General features: G+C 42.6%; 1 protein-coding gene across 1 annotated transcript; it reads right to left on the bottom strand.

Moving 5' to 3' along the window:
* Positions 1-887: 887 nt before the first annotated feature.
* On the bottom strand, positions 888-4,109 carry LOC114276777 (geraniol 8-hydroxylase). The gene is made up of 3 exons (XM_028218597.2): positions 3,390-4,109; positions 2,524-2,999; positions 888-1,665 (listed from the first exon to the last, which is right to left on the bottom strand). The coding sequence occupies exons 1-3, from the start codon at positions 3,802-3,804 to the stop codon at positions 1,060-1,062; spliced, it is 1,497 nt and encodes a 498-aa protein (XP_028074398.2). The 5' UTR covers positions 3,805-4,109; the 3' UTR covers positions 888-1,059.
* Between the last annotated feature and the right edge of the window lie 10,036 nt (positions 4,110-14,145).

Here is a 14,145-nt window from a genome sequence, read left to right on the forward strand (position 1 = left end):
GCGGTAACGAAACCGCGGTTAGTACCATCGTTAATGTATCTTTAACGGCGGTTTCGTTACTGCCGTTTAAAAAACCGCCGCTAAAGTATCTTTAACGGCAATAATGAAACCGTCGTTAAAAAAACTGTCACTAAAGCCTCTTTTAATGGCTGTAATGAAACCGCCACTAAAGCCCTCTTATTACCGCCGGTCTTTGCCGGCGGAGCTCCAGCGAGTGGTGACCATGCGCGGCTAGAGGTTGAACATGACCATCTACAATAAAGCAAAAGTAAAGTTTAAATATTTATTTAGAGAATAAATTTTATATAGAGTGGTTGTGGTGTAGTGGTTGGTGTGCATGGATTAAAGGTCAAGGGTTCGAGGCTTGGGGTGTGCAAGAAGAGAGAATTATTATTATTTTTAAATTTGAACCTATTTACGACGGTAAAAAATCGCCGTTTTTGGTCGACTTTTAACAACGGTAATTTACCCTTTTACGACGGTTGTACCTTTTCCGACACGAGTATAAACGGCGGTCCTAAATTACCGCCGTTAAAGGCTTTAACGGCGGTTTTACATCCTTTAACGACGGTAAAAACTAAAGCCCAATTTTGGCGTAGTGCATAGAGGGTTTTGTAAGGTGGTGCCAAACTTGTCTTCCATGTCCAAGTCCTTTGGTGCAATTCCACCTTCAAGCTTCCTACTATACATATATAGATGAGAGGTACGCATACACATCAAATAGGCTTCCAATTAAGAGCTAGAGAAAAGGATAGTTAAAAAGATGAAAAAATTGTGGATCATCAAAGGGAAAAGAGAAACAGACAACTAATTGTCACCTGGGGATTGAAACAACACATAGAGCGTTTTGTAAGGTGGTGGCAAACTTTTTTTCCGAGTCCAAGTCCTTTGGTACAATTCCACTTTCAAGCTTCCTACTATATATATATATATATATGAGAAGTACACATACACATCAATTAGGCTTCTAATTAAGAGCTAGAGAAAAGGACAGCAAAAAAATAAAATAAAATAAAATTGTGGATCATCAAAGGGAAAAGAGAGATAGACAACAAATTGTCACATGGGGATTGGAACAACACATAGAGGTTGAGCCTTTTGTAAGGTGATGCCAAACTTGTCTTCCATGTCCAAGTCCTTTGGTGCAATTCCACCTTCAAGCTTCCAATCAAACGAGTTTATGAGCGAACCCAACATCACTGGAATTATCCTTATTGCTAGGGGTAACCCAGGACAAATCCTCCGCCCTGCACCGAATGGAATTAGCTCAAAGTCCCGACCGCGAACATCAATTTCCAAGCCCAAGAACCTCTCAGGCATAAATGAGGTTGGGTTCAGCCATATGTTTGGGTCGCGGCCAATAGCCCAGGCATTTACTAACACTTGTGTCCCTTGCGGGACTATGTAGCCACAGACTTCAACATCACTTTCAACCTTGCGAGGGATTAAAAATGGAGCTGGCGGGTGTATCCTCGAGGTCTCTTTCACAATTGCTTGCAAATAAGGTAAACGTGAAACGTCGGACTCTTCTATTGGTTTCCCTTTGCCAATAGTTTGTTCAAGCTCGACTTTGACTCTGTTTAAAGTCTCCGGATTTCGGAGTAACTCTGCCATTGCCCACTCTACTGTACTTGATGTTGTATCTGTCCCTGCTGCAAACACGTCCTATAATAGAATTGGTTTATAGATTAGAAATAATGTCCAAAGATTCAAAACACTACTAATAATGAAAAGATTTGACAAGAGTTAGGCCCATGAACAGAGTAAGAAAATTTATTTGAGGGGAATCAAAGTTTTGAAAAGAGTCCCCACACACAAAATTCTCAATATTACAATATTTGAGAATGGTCAAATGTACACAACTTTATTCTCATATGAAGAGATTATTTTTGTGGTTTGAACTCATGATGCTTTGGTAACCTCGGGGGCAAGCTGAGTGTAAAAAAATAATAAAATGAATTTCTTACATAAACATTTTGAAAAAATAAAAAATAAAAAAAAAATAATAATAATTTGTATCAATTATTTTCTAATAGTTATTTAATTATTTCATACATTTTTTCAGCCATATAATTAATATCTCAAATTAGACTTTCATTTTATTGTACCCCATCTTTTAGTAAATAAAATCTTCATTTCCTACTTTCTTGTAATTTCCCATTTAAAATATAGGAGTGGTAGGAAAAAAAATTTAAAACTTAGAAGGATCATCCCATATACAATGTTAAATTAATCTTGAAATGGGGGACCAATAAAAAAAAAAATTACTTAAACTTGACGGGCCATTCATGTACAATATCAAAATAATTTTAAAATTAATGAGCAATTTTATAATTTTAAAATATTTTGGGGGCCCATGACAACCTTTGACCATGACATAACTCCGTGTCTAGGTTTGGCCTATTTGTATGTTTCTTTATGGAGGGCCCTCTTCAAAATTAGCTTAATAAAATTTGAAAGAATTAAAAAAATAAAATCTAGATATATTATTCTAGATGAACAGTAAGGAGAAGAAAGACAAACCAGGAACAAATGCTCCATGTGAATTCTATCAATATCTTCACTGTTCTGTTCAATGATATCAAGCAGGATATCTAAGACATCGTTTTCTTCACTAGTCTTCCTCAATTTCCTCAACTCTAATCGTTCATCGATCAATCGACCAAAAAGCTGAAATATCCTGGCAAAGTGAACTCTCATCCGACCCCTTATACCCTGTGGATCGATTTTTGCAAGAACAGGGAAGTAATCTACCAAGTTGGGCTTTCCAGCCTCTACCATGATATTCCAAACCAAGTCCCTGAACTCTTTCGCTGAATCCTGACTTGGGTCGGCTAAATCCACCGAAAACACCGTGTTTGACAGCAAATTCAGGGAAGTTGTGAAAGCTGCGCGGCCTATGTCCACCGCAACACCTTCCTGGCAACACTTTCCGACGTAGGAAATGAGCTCCTGAACCTTCTGCCGCCGTAGGCTTTGGTTAGCGTCGAGTCTGTTGCCTGAAAAAAGATAGAAAAATGATTTACAAACAAGGCTTCGTTTAGCCCTGTTAAAATTTTCGAGCTATATATGCTATTCGGACACACAAATATATTAAGAAAATTCAATTCATTGAATTGTTAAGATTGATTTTAAGGGTTGTTTGGGAATAAATTATTTTAATAGGTTGTCAGACCATACTTATACTGAAGCTCTCCATGGCTTGTTAGAGAGAATTTTTTAAAATTTAAACTATGGGCTTATGGACGACGAATTTATTCCAATAAAACTTCTGATCATTGGGAAAATAAATTTTTTGCAATTATTAAGTACAATAAGGAATATTTTGACTTGAAATGAAGATTATAAGAAGATTTCTATAATACAAAATTTATGTTTATATAGTATACCCGAAAACATATTGGAGTTCATGATTTTTCGAAGGCTGCGCCACCGCTCTGCAACGGGCAGAAAAACCACCGAGTATTGGTTGTGGGCGTGGGCGTGGACTGAGTTGGGGCAGGATCGGCTCGAGAAGGCAACGTCTTGTATTTGAAGAACTTCTTTAGCCATGGTTGATGAAGAAATGACAACTGTGGTAATTCGGCCGAGTTTCAAACTCATGATTGGGCCATGAGTTTTTGCTAACTCGGCCAATGACTTATGGGGCTTGTTCCCCAGCTTGAGAAGGTTGCCGACCACTGGCAGCAGGGCGGGTCCTGGCGGAAGCTTTCGACATGTTTTGGATCCTCCTACAAGTGAAAGGAAAGCTTGAAGCAAAGTGAAAGTTAACAAGAGATACAAAACTATGCTCACTAGCTCCATAGTTTCCAACCAGTTGGGTTCTCAGTTTTCTAGCTTTTTGTAACATGGAATGAAAAAAATATTATGAAATGTATTATAAAGATTTTTTTATTTTTGATTAATGTGTGGTGTTTTATTATATATATGATCTAAAAGTAGAGAATTTTTCATAATTATCTTCATGATATTTTTTTTCATGATTTTTAACATTATTCTTGAGCCCTCATGTCAAACAAAATATAAATTCAAGTACTAAAGCCAATATGTTATTAATAAATCTCATTTTACTGTTGCATTATGCCAAAAATGTTTGTATCGATAACAGGGACGAGTTGCGTCTGCATTGCCCCTAGACAAAATATTGATTGAACCATACATGGTGTCACTTTCAAAAATTTTAGTCTAAAAAGAATAATAACATCATGAGCTTATATCTTTCTAATTTTTTTTTCTCTTAAACTCCCTTTTAATGATGTGATAAACTATTTTGAAAAAGAGAGAAGAGAATTTTGTAATAATCCCGACCTGTAATTAGCTTAAAATATATGATTATGAATGCCTAATCAGTAATTAAAATGAAATTCTGAATTAATCACATGTGTATTACATTATTTGTGCGTATATTTGTCCGCGTACGGATATCTGTTTGTGTTCTGTTTTGTTGGCCTTATCGGCATCCGATTACGAAATTAACTTAGTTTCTGTGTTAGTTAGAATTTTTGGAATTTTATGGTAGATTTCATTAAAATTCGATTCGGAATGAATAAATAAAAATAAATAATCCCACTTAGTTATCTTTAACTCCAATTAATTAAGCTTCATTAACTAAGCCTATATAAGGCTAGTATGTGCTTCAACTTATCTCTTTTCACATCTTTGAGCCTACTTAATCAAACAAAACATGAGAGAGAGAGAGAGAAAGGAGAAGACTTGAGCTCAAGCTAAGGGGTTTATTGCACAAATATGATGTCTAGACCACGAATTCAAGAGAATTTAGTTGTGTAATACGAGAATTTAGTTGTGTAATACAAGAATTGAGCATGATTCATGCATGCATGCATGCATTTTTATCACATTTTGAGTTTGAATTTCAATCAACTCTCACATGCATGTGTCTATCTTGACTTTGTTTTAAGAATTCATCACATTTCTTACCATTTGACCTTAATTGATCATGTTTTGGAGAGTTTAAGTTCATAACAATTCATGCATGTCATGTTCATATCATGTTCTTAAATTTCAAGTTGAATTTTGAACGATTGACAAGCTTTTGGGCCTTGATTTTGCGAAATGGTTTTGAATTATTGATGTTTGACAAGTTTACACAAGTTTCCTTAAGTTTTTGGCCCCAAAGAACTTGATTTGCAACTTTAAATTTGAGCTTTGGACTTGAAAGCAAATTTGGAAATCCTAGAAATTTGCCACTTCGCTTGAGTAATAGATCATGTGCTCGAGCGACCACTCTGTGTTTTTCACTTCTGCTCAAGCGACCAAAAGTTGGCTCGAGCGTAAAATGCATGCTCTCAAAAGTTTTCATGTTTTGCAGACCACTCGAGCGACAAAAATTGCGCTCGAGCGAAGACCCCAGTCTCATGCTCGAGCGATCGTCGAGCAGAAATTCACACAACTAGTACTTTTGCGGAGTTTACATACTGCTTGAGCGAAGGAAGTTGCACTCCAGCAACTACTCACATTATTGAGCCTCCGCTCAAGCGAAGGAAGTTGTGCTCGAGCAAAGGCCTTATTTTCAGCAAATTTTGTTAAGTGTTCAAAGTGCATTTTGGCACCCTCATATCATCCTAGGTATTCCTTGGCCATAGTCAAGACATAATAATGAGGATAAAAGGTAGAAACACACCAAGATAAGAAAGAACTACGTTAATGATTCCGGGTATGTAATTTAGTACGAATTCGCTTTGTGTTTGTGTAGGTCACGCGCCACAAGTTATTTGATTTGTCTGCTCTGTCTGTTTTCTTTGGAGCCATTTGTGAGTAATAACTTTGTAAAGCTATGTTTACGTGTAAGTATTTTCTTATATGACATTATATGACAAGAAATGCTCTGTTTTCTGACATGTTACGTTCTGAATCAATGAATGATTGTCCATATATTGAAAAGTATTCGTGGCATCCTTAGTAGAAGGCTCTTGCCCGGGGATAACAATACCGTGGTCTATAAGCACAAGGCTTTTGCATAGGGGTAACAATACCGTGGTCTCATGACCCTCACCCAAGAGTAATAATATTGCGGCTCAAGTATGTTATTTGTTTCCAGTACCAGAGGTTCCTTTATAGAACTGGTCAAGTATGACCCTTTATGCTTTGTATCTGATTTGTTAGAATTAATGGGTGTACCACATATGATTATCTATGAATCTAGACAAGTACATGCTTCTGAATTCTGAATAAGAATATGAATCTATTTCTGTTTTCTGAATCTGATATGGGACATCATTCATTAAATCCTTTACTTTGCTATTATTTACTGGGTTTCCGATCACTATTTATATTATGTATGTAGGTGAGCAGTCACGTAACTAGGCCTAAGTTGCTGCCTGGAGAGTTTTGGGTCAGCCAGCCACCGTGCCTTTCGAGGAGGTTCCTATTTGAAAAGTCACGTTTTGTGAACCATGTTAAGGATGTTTTGTTATCTTGTTTTATTTATTTATTTATTTATTTATTTATTTATTTTTATTTTTTTTATCTATATGCTGGGCTAAGCCCCTTATGATATTACTTGTATAGTGATGCAAGACTTAAGGAAGTTGACGTTACTTATGTATGTATAAATTTTAGTTTTAAAGTTTATGTTCCATGTATGTCTACACAGTTTAGAGGACTACGTATATTTCATATATTTGCTTCCGTAGCCCCTTATTATGTTATAATCTGTTTAGAGGCCTTTGGTAATCTAAGGATTACTGGCCAGTTACGACGTTAAACCTATAGGAGGGGATTTGGGTCGTGACAAATTTGAAGAGAGTTGATTGATTGGTATTGTTTGCCACATCATTGGTGGGAGAAAAAATTGGGAGATAAAATATTATTCTAACATCACTAAATTTCATCATTAAAAATAGGAGGATTTATTAGGAAATCATTTTTCAAGCATTTGTATCTCAGTTAGTTCGTAACATATTCTTTTATTCTAATAAGTCTTATTATTAAGATATTTTAAGGTATTTTATAGATAATTGTACCCTTACAAATTTTTTTTTTAAACAATTAGTAATTTGGTGATGTGAACATTCATATGTTACAGTGTGAATATTCACATTGACAGTATGAATGTTCACATTACAGAACATTCACATTGTCAATGTGAATATTATTATTAGGGGTACTTTGGTAATTATGGCACCCATTGGACTTATTACAATATAAAAAAATAATTTGAACTAAGTGGAACATAAGTAGGTGAAGATAGATTTATGAATAAAAATGCCCCTTATAAATATTGATGATGTTGTTTCTCCCCGATAGACGGGTCGATCTGATGCAAGCCCCCAACACCGTTGTCCTCGTCACTGAGCTTGCTGAGATACCTGCACAAAAGTCCAATGGGGAACGGGAGTCCCCCAGCGAACCCTCCGACGAGCAAATTAGAAGAGAGAGATTAGTGGAATGCAGAGATAGGGTGATAATTAAGAACTTAACCTTCCTTTTGTCTTAGAAACCTCCTTATATCCTTTGTTCATCATTTCCTTGTCCACTCCGACCTGTCATGTTAGCTGAAATTCTATGTTCTAGCTTGCCTTGTTCATGATGAGGCTGTTATGTCCCAACATGAAGGGTTATCGCATTAAATGCTGTCGGGGACCTCATTAATAGCTGATGTGTGGTGCAATAACTTTGCAGGATCTTTGTCTGCTTATGTGTCTGGTTCTCCTCTTGACAAGTGTTTAGTTGCCATTGGTCCTTGGTGCCACGTTGGGTTCTAGTAATGCTGGGCTTTAGTGTTTGAAATGTGTATTGGGTTCTAAGTGGTGGGCCAAGAGCCTTTTTGGGCCCACCTATGTCAGTAGTCCCCCATTCCCAAGTGCATCTTCAGTCCAACGAAAAGAATAAGGAAGAAGACAGAGATTGTTGGAGGTCGAGTGAGAGAAGATCGACTAGGAGGAGGGCCGCCCGCAAAGGGTGACCGAGCAAGGAGGCCGATTGGGAGGGGGACCGACCGCAAAGGGTGACCGAGCAAGGCGGCCGACTGGGAGGAGGGCCAACCGCAAAGGGTGATCGAGTGAGAAGGCCGACGGAGAGGAGGGCTGATCGTGAAGGGTGACCGAGTGAAAAGGCCGACAGAGAGGAAGGCTGACGGAAAGGAAGGCTGACCGCGAAGGGTGATCGAGTGAGAAGGCTGACTGAGAGGAGGGCCGACCACGAAAGTTGACCGAGTGAGAAGGCCGACTGAGAAGAGGGCCGACTACGAAGGGTGACCGAGTGAGAAGGTCGACTGAGAGGAGGGCCGATCGCGAAGGGTAACCGAGGGAGAAAGGGGAAATGATGACGCGCGGGGCTCGAGGAGTCGCGGGACACGTGGTGATGTGAAGTGAAATAGACAGGGTAGGAGAAGGGGGTAGTGGATCGTGGTCGTACACGTGGCAGAATCCCATAATGGGGGATGTAATGTGTTAGCAAGAAATGAAGGGATAGAGTAATATAAGGCGTTGAAAATGCGCGGGCGGAAGTTTTCAAAATTTTTCAAACTGGCGAAATTTAATCTCCACCCTTGGAATATAGGCAAACCGTGGGGGTTTGGAATTATTCGCTTTACCTACCTTATCGCAAAAAACCAACATGTCCCAGAAGTGAACTCATTTGTTTCGCATGACACGCCTCTACAACACTTTGTGAACTTCTTTGTGCCAGCGCCCGAAGCAATACGTAGACACGTAGGAGAAATGGCTCGAGATAAAGTGCCAGCCACAAGGCTCGACTTGTTGGGAGACGACGCTGCAGTGGAGTTGGCAAAATAGTATCGAGCGGAGCGAAGGAAGGAGAGGGGAACTGGTCATGTGGCACGGGCTCGTCCGATGACGATGATCGTAGCTGCTAGGCCAATTAGCCAAATAGAGCCGGACCACTATCATACCAAGGCTGACAAGTCTGCATTTGCGGTGGAGGAGTTGGAGGAGGTACGAAGAAAGTACCAAATCCTTGCGGAGATAGAGCTGATGTTGCCCACGTCGAAGGAGAGGGTGTCAGATGCACGGCCGATAGAGTTTACATTGTACGAGGAGGCATTGCGGGCGAGGCTGAGGCTACCATTTCCCCAAATAGTGGTGGACGTACTGAACAAGTTAGAGGTGGCGCCAGGGCAGTTGATGCCGAACGCTGGGAAAATACTAATGGCCTGTGCGAGTGCTTAGTCGCAGGCGACTGGAAGGGCGGCAATGATAGTGGAGGAATTCTTCTCCTGCTACAAAGCCTTCGGTCAACAGGAGACGTAAGTGACCTTGCAGGCAGTGGCTGGCCGGCCATCTTCGGTGAAGTGGTGGAGTCCGAGATGGTTTTATGTATCAGGGAACGGAGGAAGAGGGGTTAGCACAACATGGAAAGTCCCCACAAAATCGGTGGAGCCAAAGTTAGATGTGGAGGCCGAAAACAGGGTGAAGAAGGTGAAGGAGTGGAGGGAGGAGAGGGGAGTGAAGTGGGATGAGCTGATTCTTCCTTTAACCCTGTTTGCACTGAGACTGGGACCACAGTCGACGGAGGAGGATCCGACGAGGGAAGATCTGGAGACGCGGAGGAAAGCGGAAGACAGGAGAGCGTTCGTCAAAGCGGACAAGTATAAGGAGACACAGTTGGGGCCTGCCCCTAAACTGGTGATGAGGGAGTGGGTCCGATCGTGTCCCAAACGGCTGGGAGACAAAGACTTAACTAACTTTGCCCCACTGCCGCCCTCAGTAGACCCGCTGAAGGAGAGGGGCAAGCAGGAAGTGGAGGTAGTGTTGAAGAAGACAAGGAAGAAGAGGGCGACTATAGAGGGGGAAAAAATGCCCCTGTCTCGAAAAAGATGAAGGTTAGAGTGAGGACGCCCCTATGATGGAGAAGACGAAGGAGGGAAGGGTGGAGACAGCTCCAGAAGAGAAGACCGCTGAAGTGGCGAAGGAAGACAAGGGTCCAAATGCCCAAGTGCTGAAAGAACACTTGGGCCCAAGTGCCCAAGTGGTAGCGATGGTGGTACTTGCACCAGAAGTAACCCCCAGTCCTAGTGAAGGGGAGACTAGGACCAGCACGCCAGGGACGAGTGCCTCGCTGACGACCGTGTTGTAACGTGCGCGCGCTAGCAGGTCGCTCCGCGAACGAAGAGAGGAAAGCCAGGGTCATAGCCGACCGCCTATTTGGTGTGCTGGAGGACGCTATCGTGCAGTCGATGGCACGGTTGGGGGAGGCCGACCTCTTGAGAGGGTTGTGCTAGGTCCAGATGGAGGCAGCGACCTTGGAAACTGCCCTGATGAATAAAGTAGCGTGTATAAAGATGAAGGTAGAGCCGCTGAGGGCCTAGCTGGAAGGGGTGAAGAGGCAACTGCAGAAACTAATGGTGGAGACAACAGGTTGGAAGAAGGCCGCTCGGAGTGCGTGCGCAAAGGGGTTGGAGTGTGCGCAAAGAGCGAAGAAGATGGAAGTATTGGCGGTGGTGTAAAGTTACTTAGTAGAGCGTGCCAGTGTTGAGCTCCTTGCAACCAAATCAGAGCTGGAAGAGAAACGCCGCAAGGCGATATCACTATAGTTCGAGCTGGTAAGCGAGAAGAGGCAGCTGGAGTTGGTCCGAAAAGCCTGCACCACCGCCAATGAAAGATGGGAAGAGGCTTTTACCAACAATGAGGAGCTGCGAGACCAGTCGATCAAAGACAAGGAAGAAACAGATCGGGGGATCGCTGAGTTGGAGAAGGCTCTGGTGGAAAAAAGGATCAAGTTAGCATCTGAAACGGCGACGTACCCCGACTTGTGCGTGGCGGCCGTGGAGGAATTCAAGGGGTCCGCCGAATTCCAGATGGCCATTGATGCCGCAGTTGCCAAGAGCTGGGCGAGAGAAGGGGATGGGGGGGCTGGGCCATCAGGAGCGGCCGCTGGAGGTAGAAGTGAAGAGGAAGTAATCCAGAGCTTCCAGCGGTCTGACTTCTACAAGCACGAGATGAGCGAGTTATGGGACATCGGCTGAATGACTTTCAAGCACAAGGCACAAGAGCTGTTCCCGGATGTGGACTTCAGCCTCGTGAAGGTAGGCGAAGACGACATCGCCCAAGCCCCTTTGGAAGAGGGGATTGAAGAGGCAGATCTTGCCTCCAGTGAGGAAGAGTCATCTTTGTAACTAAGTGTAAAAACTTTGTTTTTGCGTGTTTTGTTTTGTTTTTTTTTTGTTTATGTAATTTCTTCAACGATTTGTATGAATGCGTAAGTTTATGAATAAAACAATGAGTTTTCTTGTGTATTATTGTTGTCATTATTTTGAGTTGCAAATTTGGCATAATGTGAATGGCTAAGCAGAACTCAATAAAAAATAGGTGAAGAAATGAAACCTATGCGTGAATTGCGGAACTTGTAAGTAAATTGTGATGCAAAAATGATAAAAATGGGTAATCAAGCTGACGTGTATGTTCAACCATGATGTAAAAAAGTTTTAAAATAGGCAAACAGGCTAACTGGTATGATTAATGGAAATGAATGGGCATGGTCTTGGATTTTAATTAAGTATGGCAACAGCTGAGACCAGCTTTGATCTAGACTCTGTCGGTCTGAGGCTTTAATTAACTCAGTCTGGCTGAGATCTTCATGCTCAGTCTGGCTGAGGCTTAAGTTAACTCAGTCTGGCTGAGCTCTTCGTGCTCAGTCTGGCTGAGGCTTTAATTAACTCAGTCTATCTGGGCTCGTCGTGCTCAGTCTGGCTGAGCTTTTCGTGCTCAGTCTGGCTGAGACTTTAATTAACTTAGTCTAGGTGGGCTCGTCGTGCTCAGTCTGCCTGAGGCTTTAATTAACTCAGTCTGGCTGAGCTCTTCATGCTCAGTCTGGCTGAGGCTTTAGTTAACAAGTCATTATTGAAACACAATGCAGATAACGGGGATATATGGTCATTATCATTTAAGGCATAACCTATTGATCACAAGTTTACGGCATGTGTGGAAAGGACAAAAATGAACAAGTATGCAGATTGTCAAAAAGAACATACAACAATCGATCAATACAAAAATAGGAGATACCATTCACTGGAAATAACGCTTCAAGTGTTCGGCGTTCCATGGGTGGGGGAGGTCTTTGCCTTCCATGGCCTAGAGTCAGTAAGTGCCTGGGCGAGGTCTGGCCTTAACAACATATGGTCCTTCCCATTTGGCTGCTAGCTTGCCCTCGACGGGATTTTGGTGGCAAGAGTTGCTTCGCACAAGACTAGGTCCCCAACTGCGAACTCTCTCAGTCGGACTTTGCGGTTGCAGTGTGTTCTTATTTTCTACTGATATGAGGCCCGTCTGACAGTAGTGGTCTCTCAGAGTTCTTCAATCAGGTCTAAGTTAGCCCAACGTAATTCCTCGGTTAGTTTTGGATCCAGGTGCAAGACCCTTGGGGTCGGCAGGCCAATTTCTACTAGGATAACCGCCTCAGCGTCGTATGTTAAGCGAAATGGGGTCTCTCCAGTAGGGGTTCTGGCGGTAGTTCGGTAAGTCCAGAGTACGTTTGGTAGTTCTTCAGCCCAGAGTCCCTTAGCGGCTTCCAACTTAGTTTTGATGATCTTCATGAGAGAGCGATTAGTGACTTCGACCTGCCCATTGGCTTGGAGATGACTTGGGAAAAATAAACATGGCTGAATGTGGAGCATTGCACAGAATTTCCTGAACTTGGCATTGTCGAATTGCTTGCCGTTGTCTGAGACGATGGCTTGAGGGATTTCAAAGCGGCATAGGATCGATTGCCTCGTGTTCCGTTCAGTGATTGTGGCGAGGGGTTCTGCTTCCACCCATTTAGTGAAGTAATTAATGGCGACTATGGCGAACTTGGTTTGGCCCCTACTGGTGGGCAACAGATCAGCTAAGTCGATGCTCCACTTGGCGAATGGGTAGGGACTGCAGAGTGTGATCACATCTATCAGTGGAGCATGGGGGATGTTGGCGAAGCGTTGGCATTTATCACACTTAAGCACAAATTTGGTGGCATCTTAGTTGAGAGTAGGCTAGCAGTATCCGGTGCGAAGGATTTTGTGGGCCAGAGATCTTGCACCCGCATAATTACCACACACACCCTCGTGGACTTCCTTCATTACGCAGATCGTTTGAGGAGGACTGAGACACTTGAGATATGGGCATGAAAATCCACGTTTGTACAGTAGGCCATTGATGAGGATGTAATTGGACGATCGGGCTCTGACTTTGGGAACGTCCTGTTTATCGGCTGGTAACTCCCCACATGTCAAAAACAGAAGGATGTCTGCAGCCAAAGGAATAAGTTCATTTTGGACGAAGTGAACCTCCTGCTGGTTTGGCGAAGTAGCCAGATGGGCTAGGTATTCAAGGCAAACGCCATGGCTGAGGTTTGACTGGTCGGCCGAGGCTAACTGGGTCATTTCGTCTGCCTTGGAGTTTTTTGACCGAGGGATGTGTTTGATATGGAAAGTGTTGAAAAGGCGAACGAGAGGGAGTGCAATGTCCTTGTAGGCTCGCATCGTGTCTTTCTTCGCGTCGAACTCCCCACTGATCTACCCAACGATCAATTGGGAGTCACCAAATACTTGGATATGGCTTACACTAATGTCTTTGGCTAGGCGAAGTCCTACTATCAAAGCTTCATATTCTGCGTCATTATTGCTTGCATCGAACAAGAAACGGAGGCCGCACTTGAAATAACCACCTTCGGCGGCGGTGAGGATGAGACTAGCCCCACTACCTTCTTTATGGGATGATCCATCGACATTAAGGGTCCAAGAGTGGGGGTCTTCTGCCTCAGTGTTAAATGGTGTTGGCTGAGGGGGCGCGGTCGGAGTGGGATTGGTTAATTCCAAAATAAAGTCGGCGCTGGCCAGTCCTTTGATCGCTGTTCGAGGTCGGTAGGAGATTTCAAATTGGCTGAGTTCGACAGACCATTGCATAAGCCTACCGGATAACTCTAGTTGTTGCATTACCTTCTTCAAAGGTTGATTAGTGAGGACCACTATGGAGTGAGCTTGGAAATAAGGTCGGAGTCGTCTTGAGGCTATGACCAAGGCAAGGGTCATTTTTTCCAATAGAGGGTAGTTCTGTTCTGCTCCCCTGAGAGCTCGGCTAATGTAATAAACTGGGCACTGGTCTGAGTTGTCCTCCCTGATGAGGGCTGCACTGACTACGGTGTTTGATATGGCTAAGTAGAGAAAAAAAGATCTCGCTTGAGAGCGCTTGGGAG

This window comes from Camellia sinensis, chromosome 3 (assembly GCF_055761805.1).
Source record: "Camellia sinensis isolate YWXY chromosome 3, ASM5576180v1, whole genome shotgun sequence".
Lineage (NCBI taxonomy): Eukaryota > Viridiplantae > Streptophyta > Magnoliopsida > Ericales > Theaceae > Camellia > Camellia sinensis.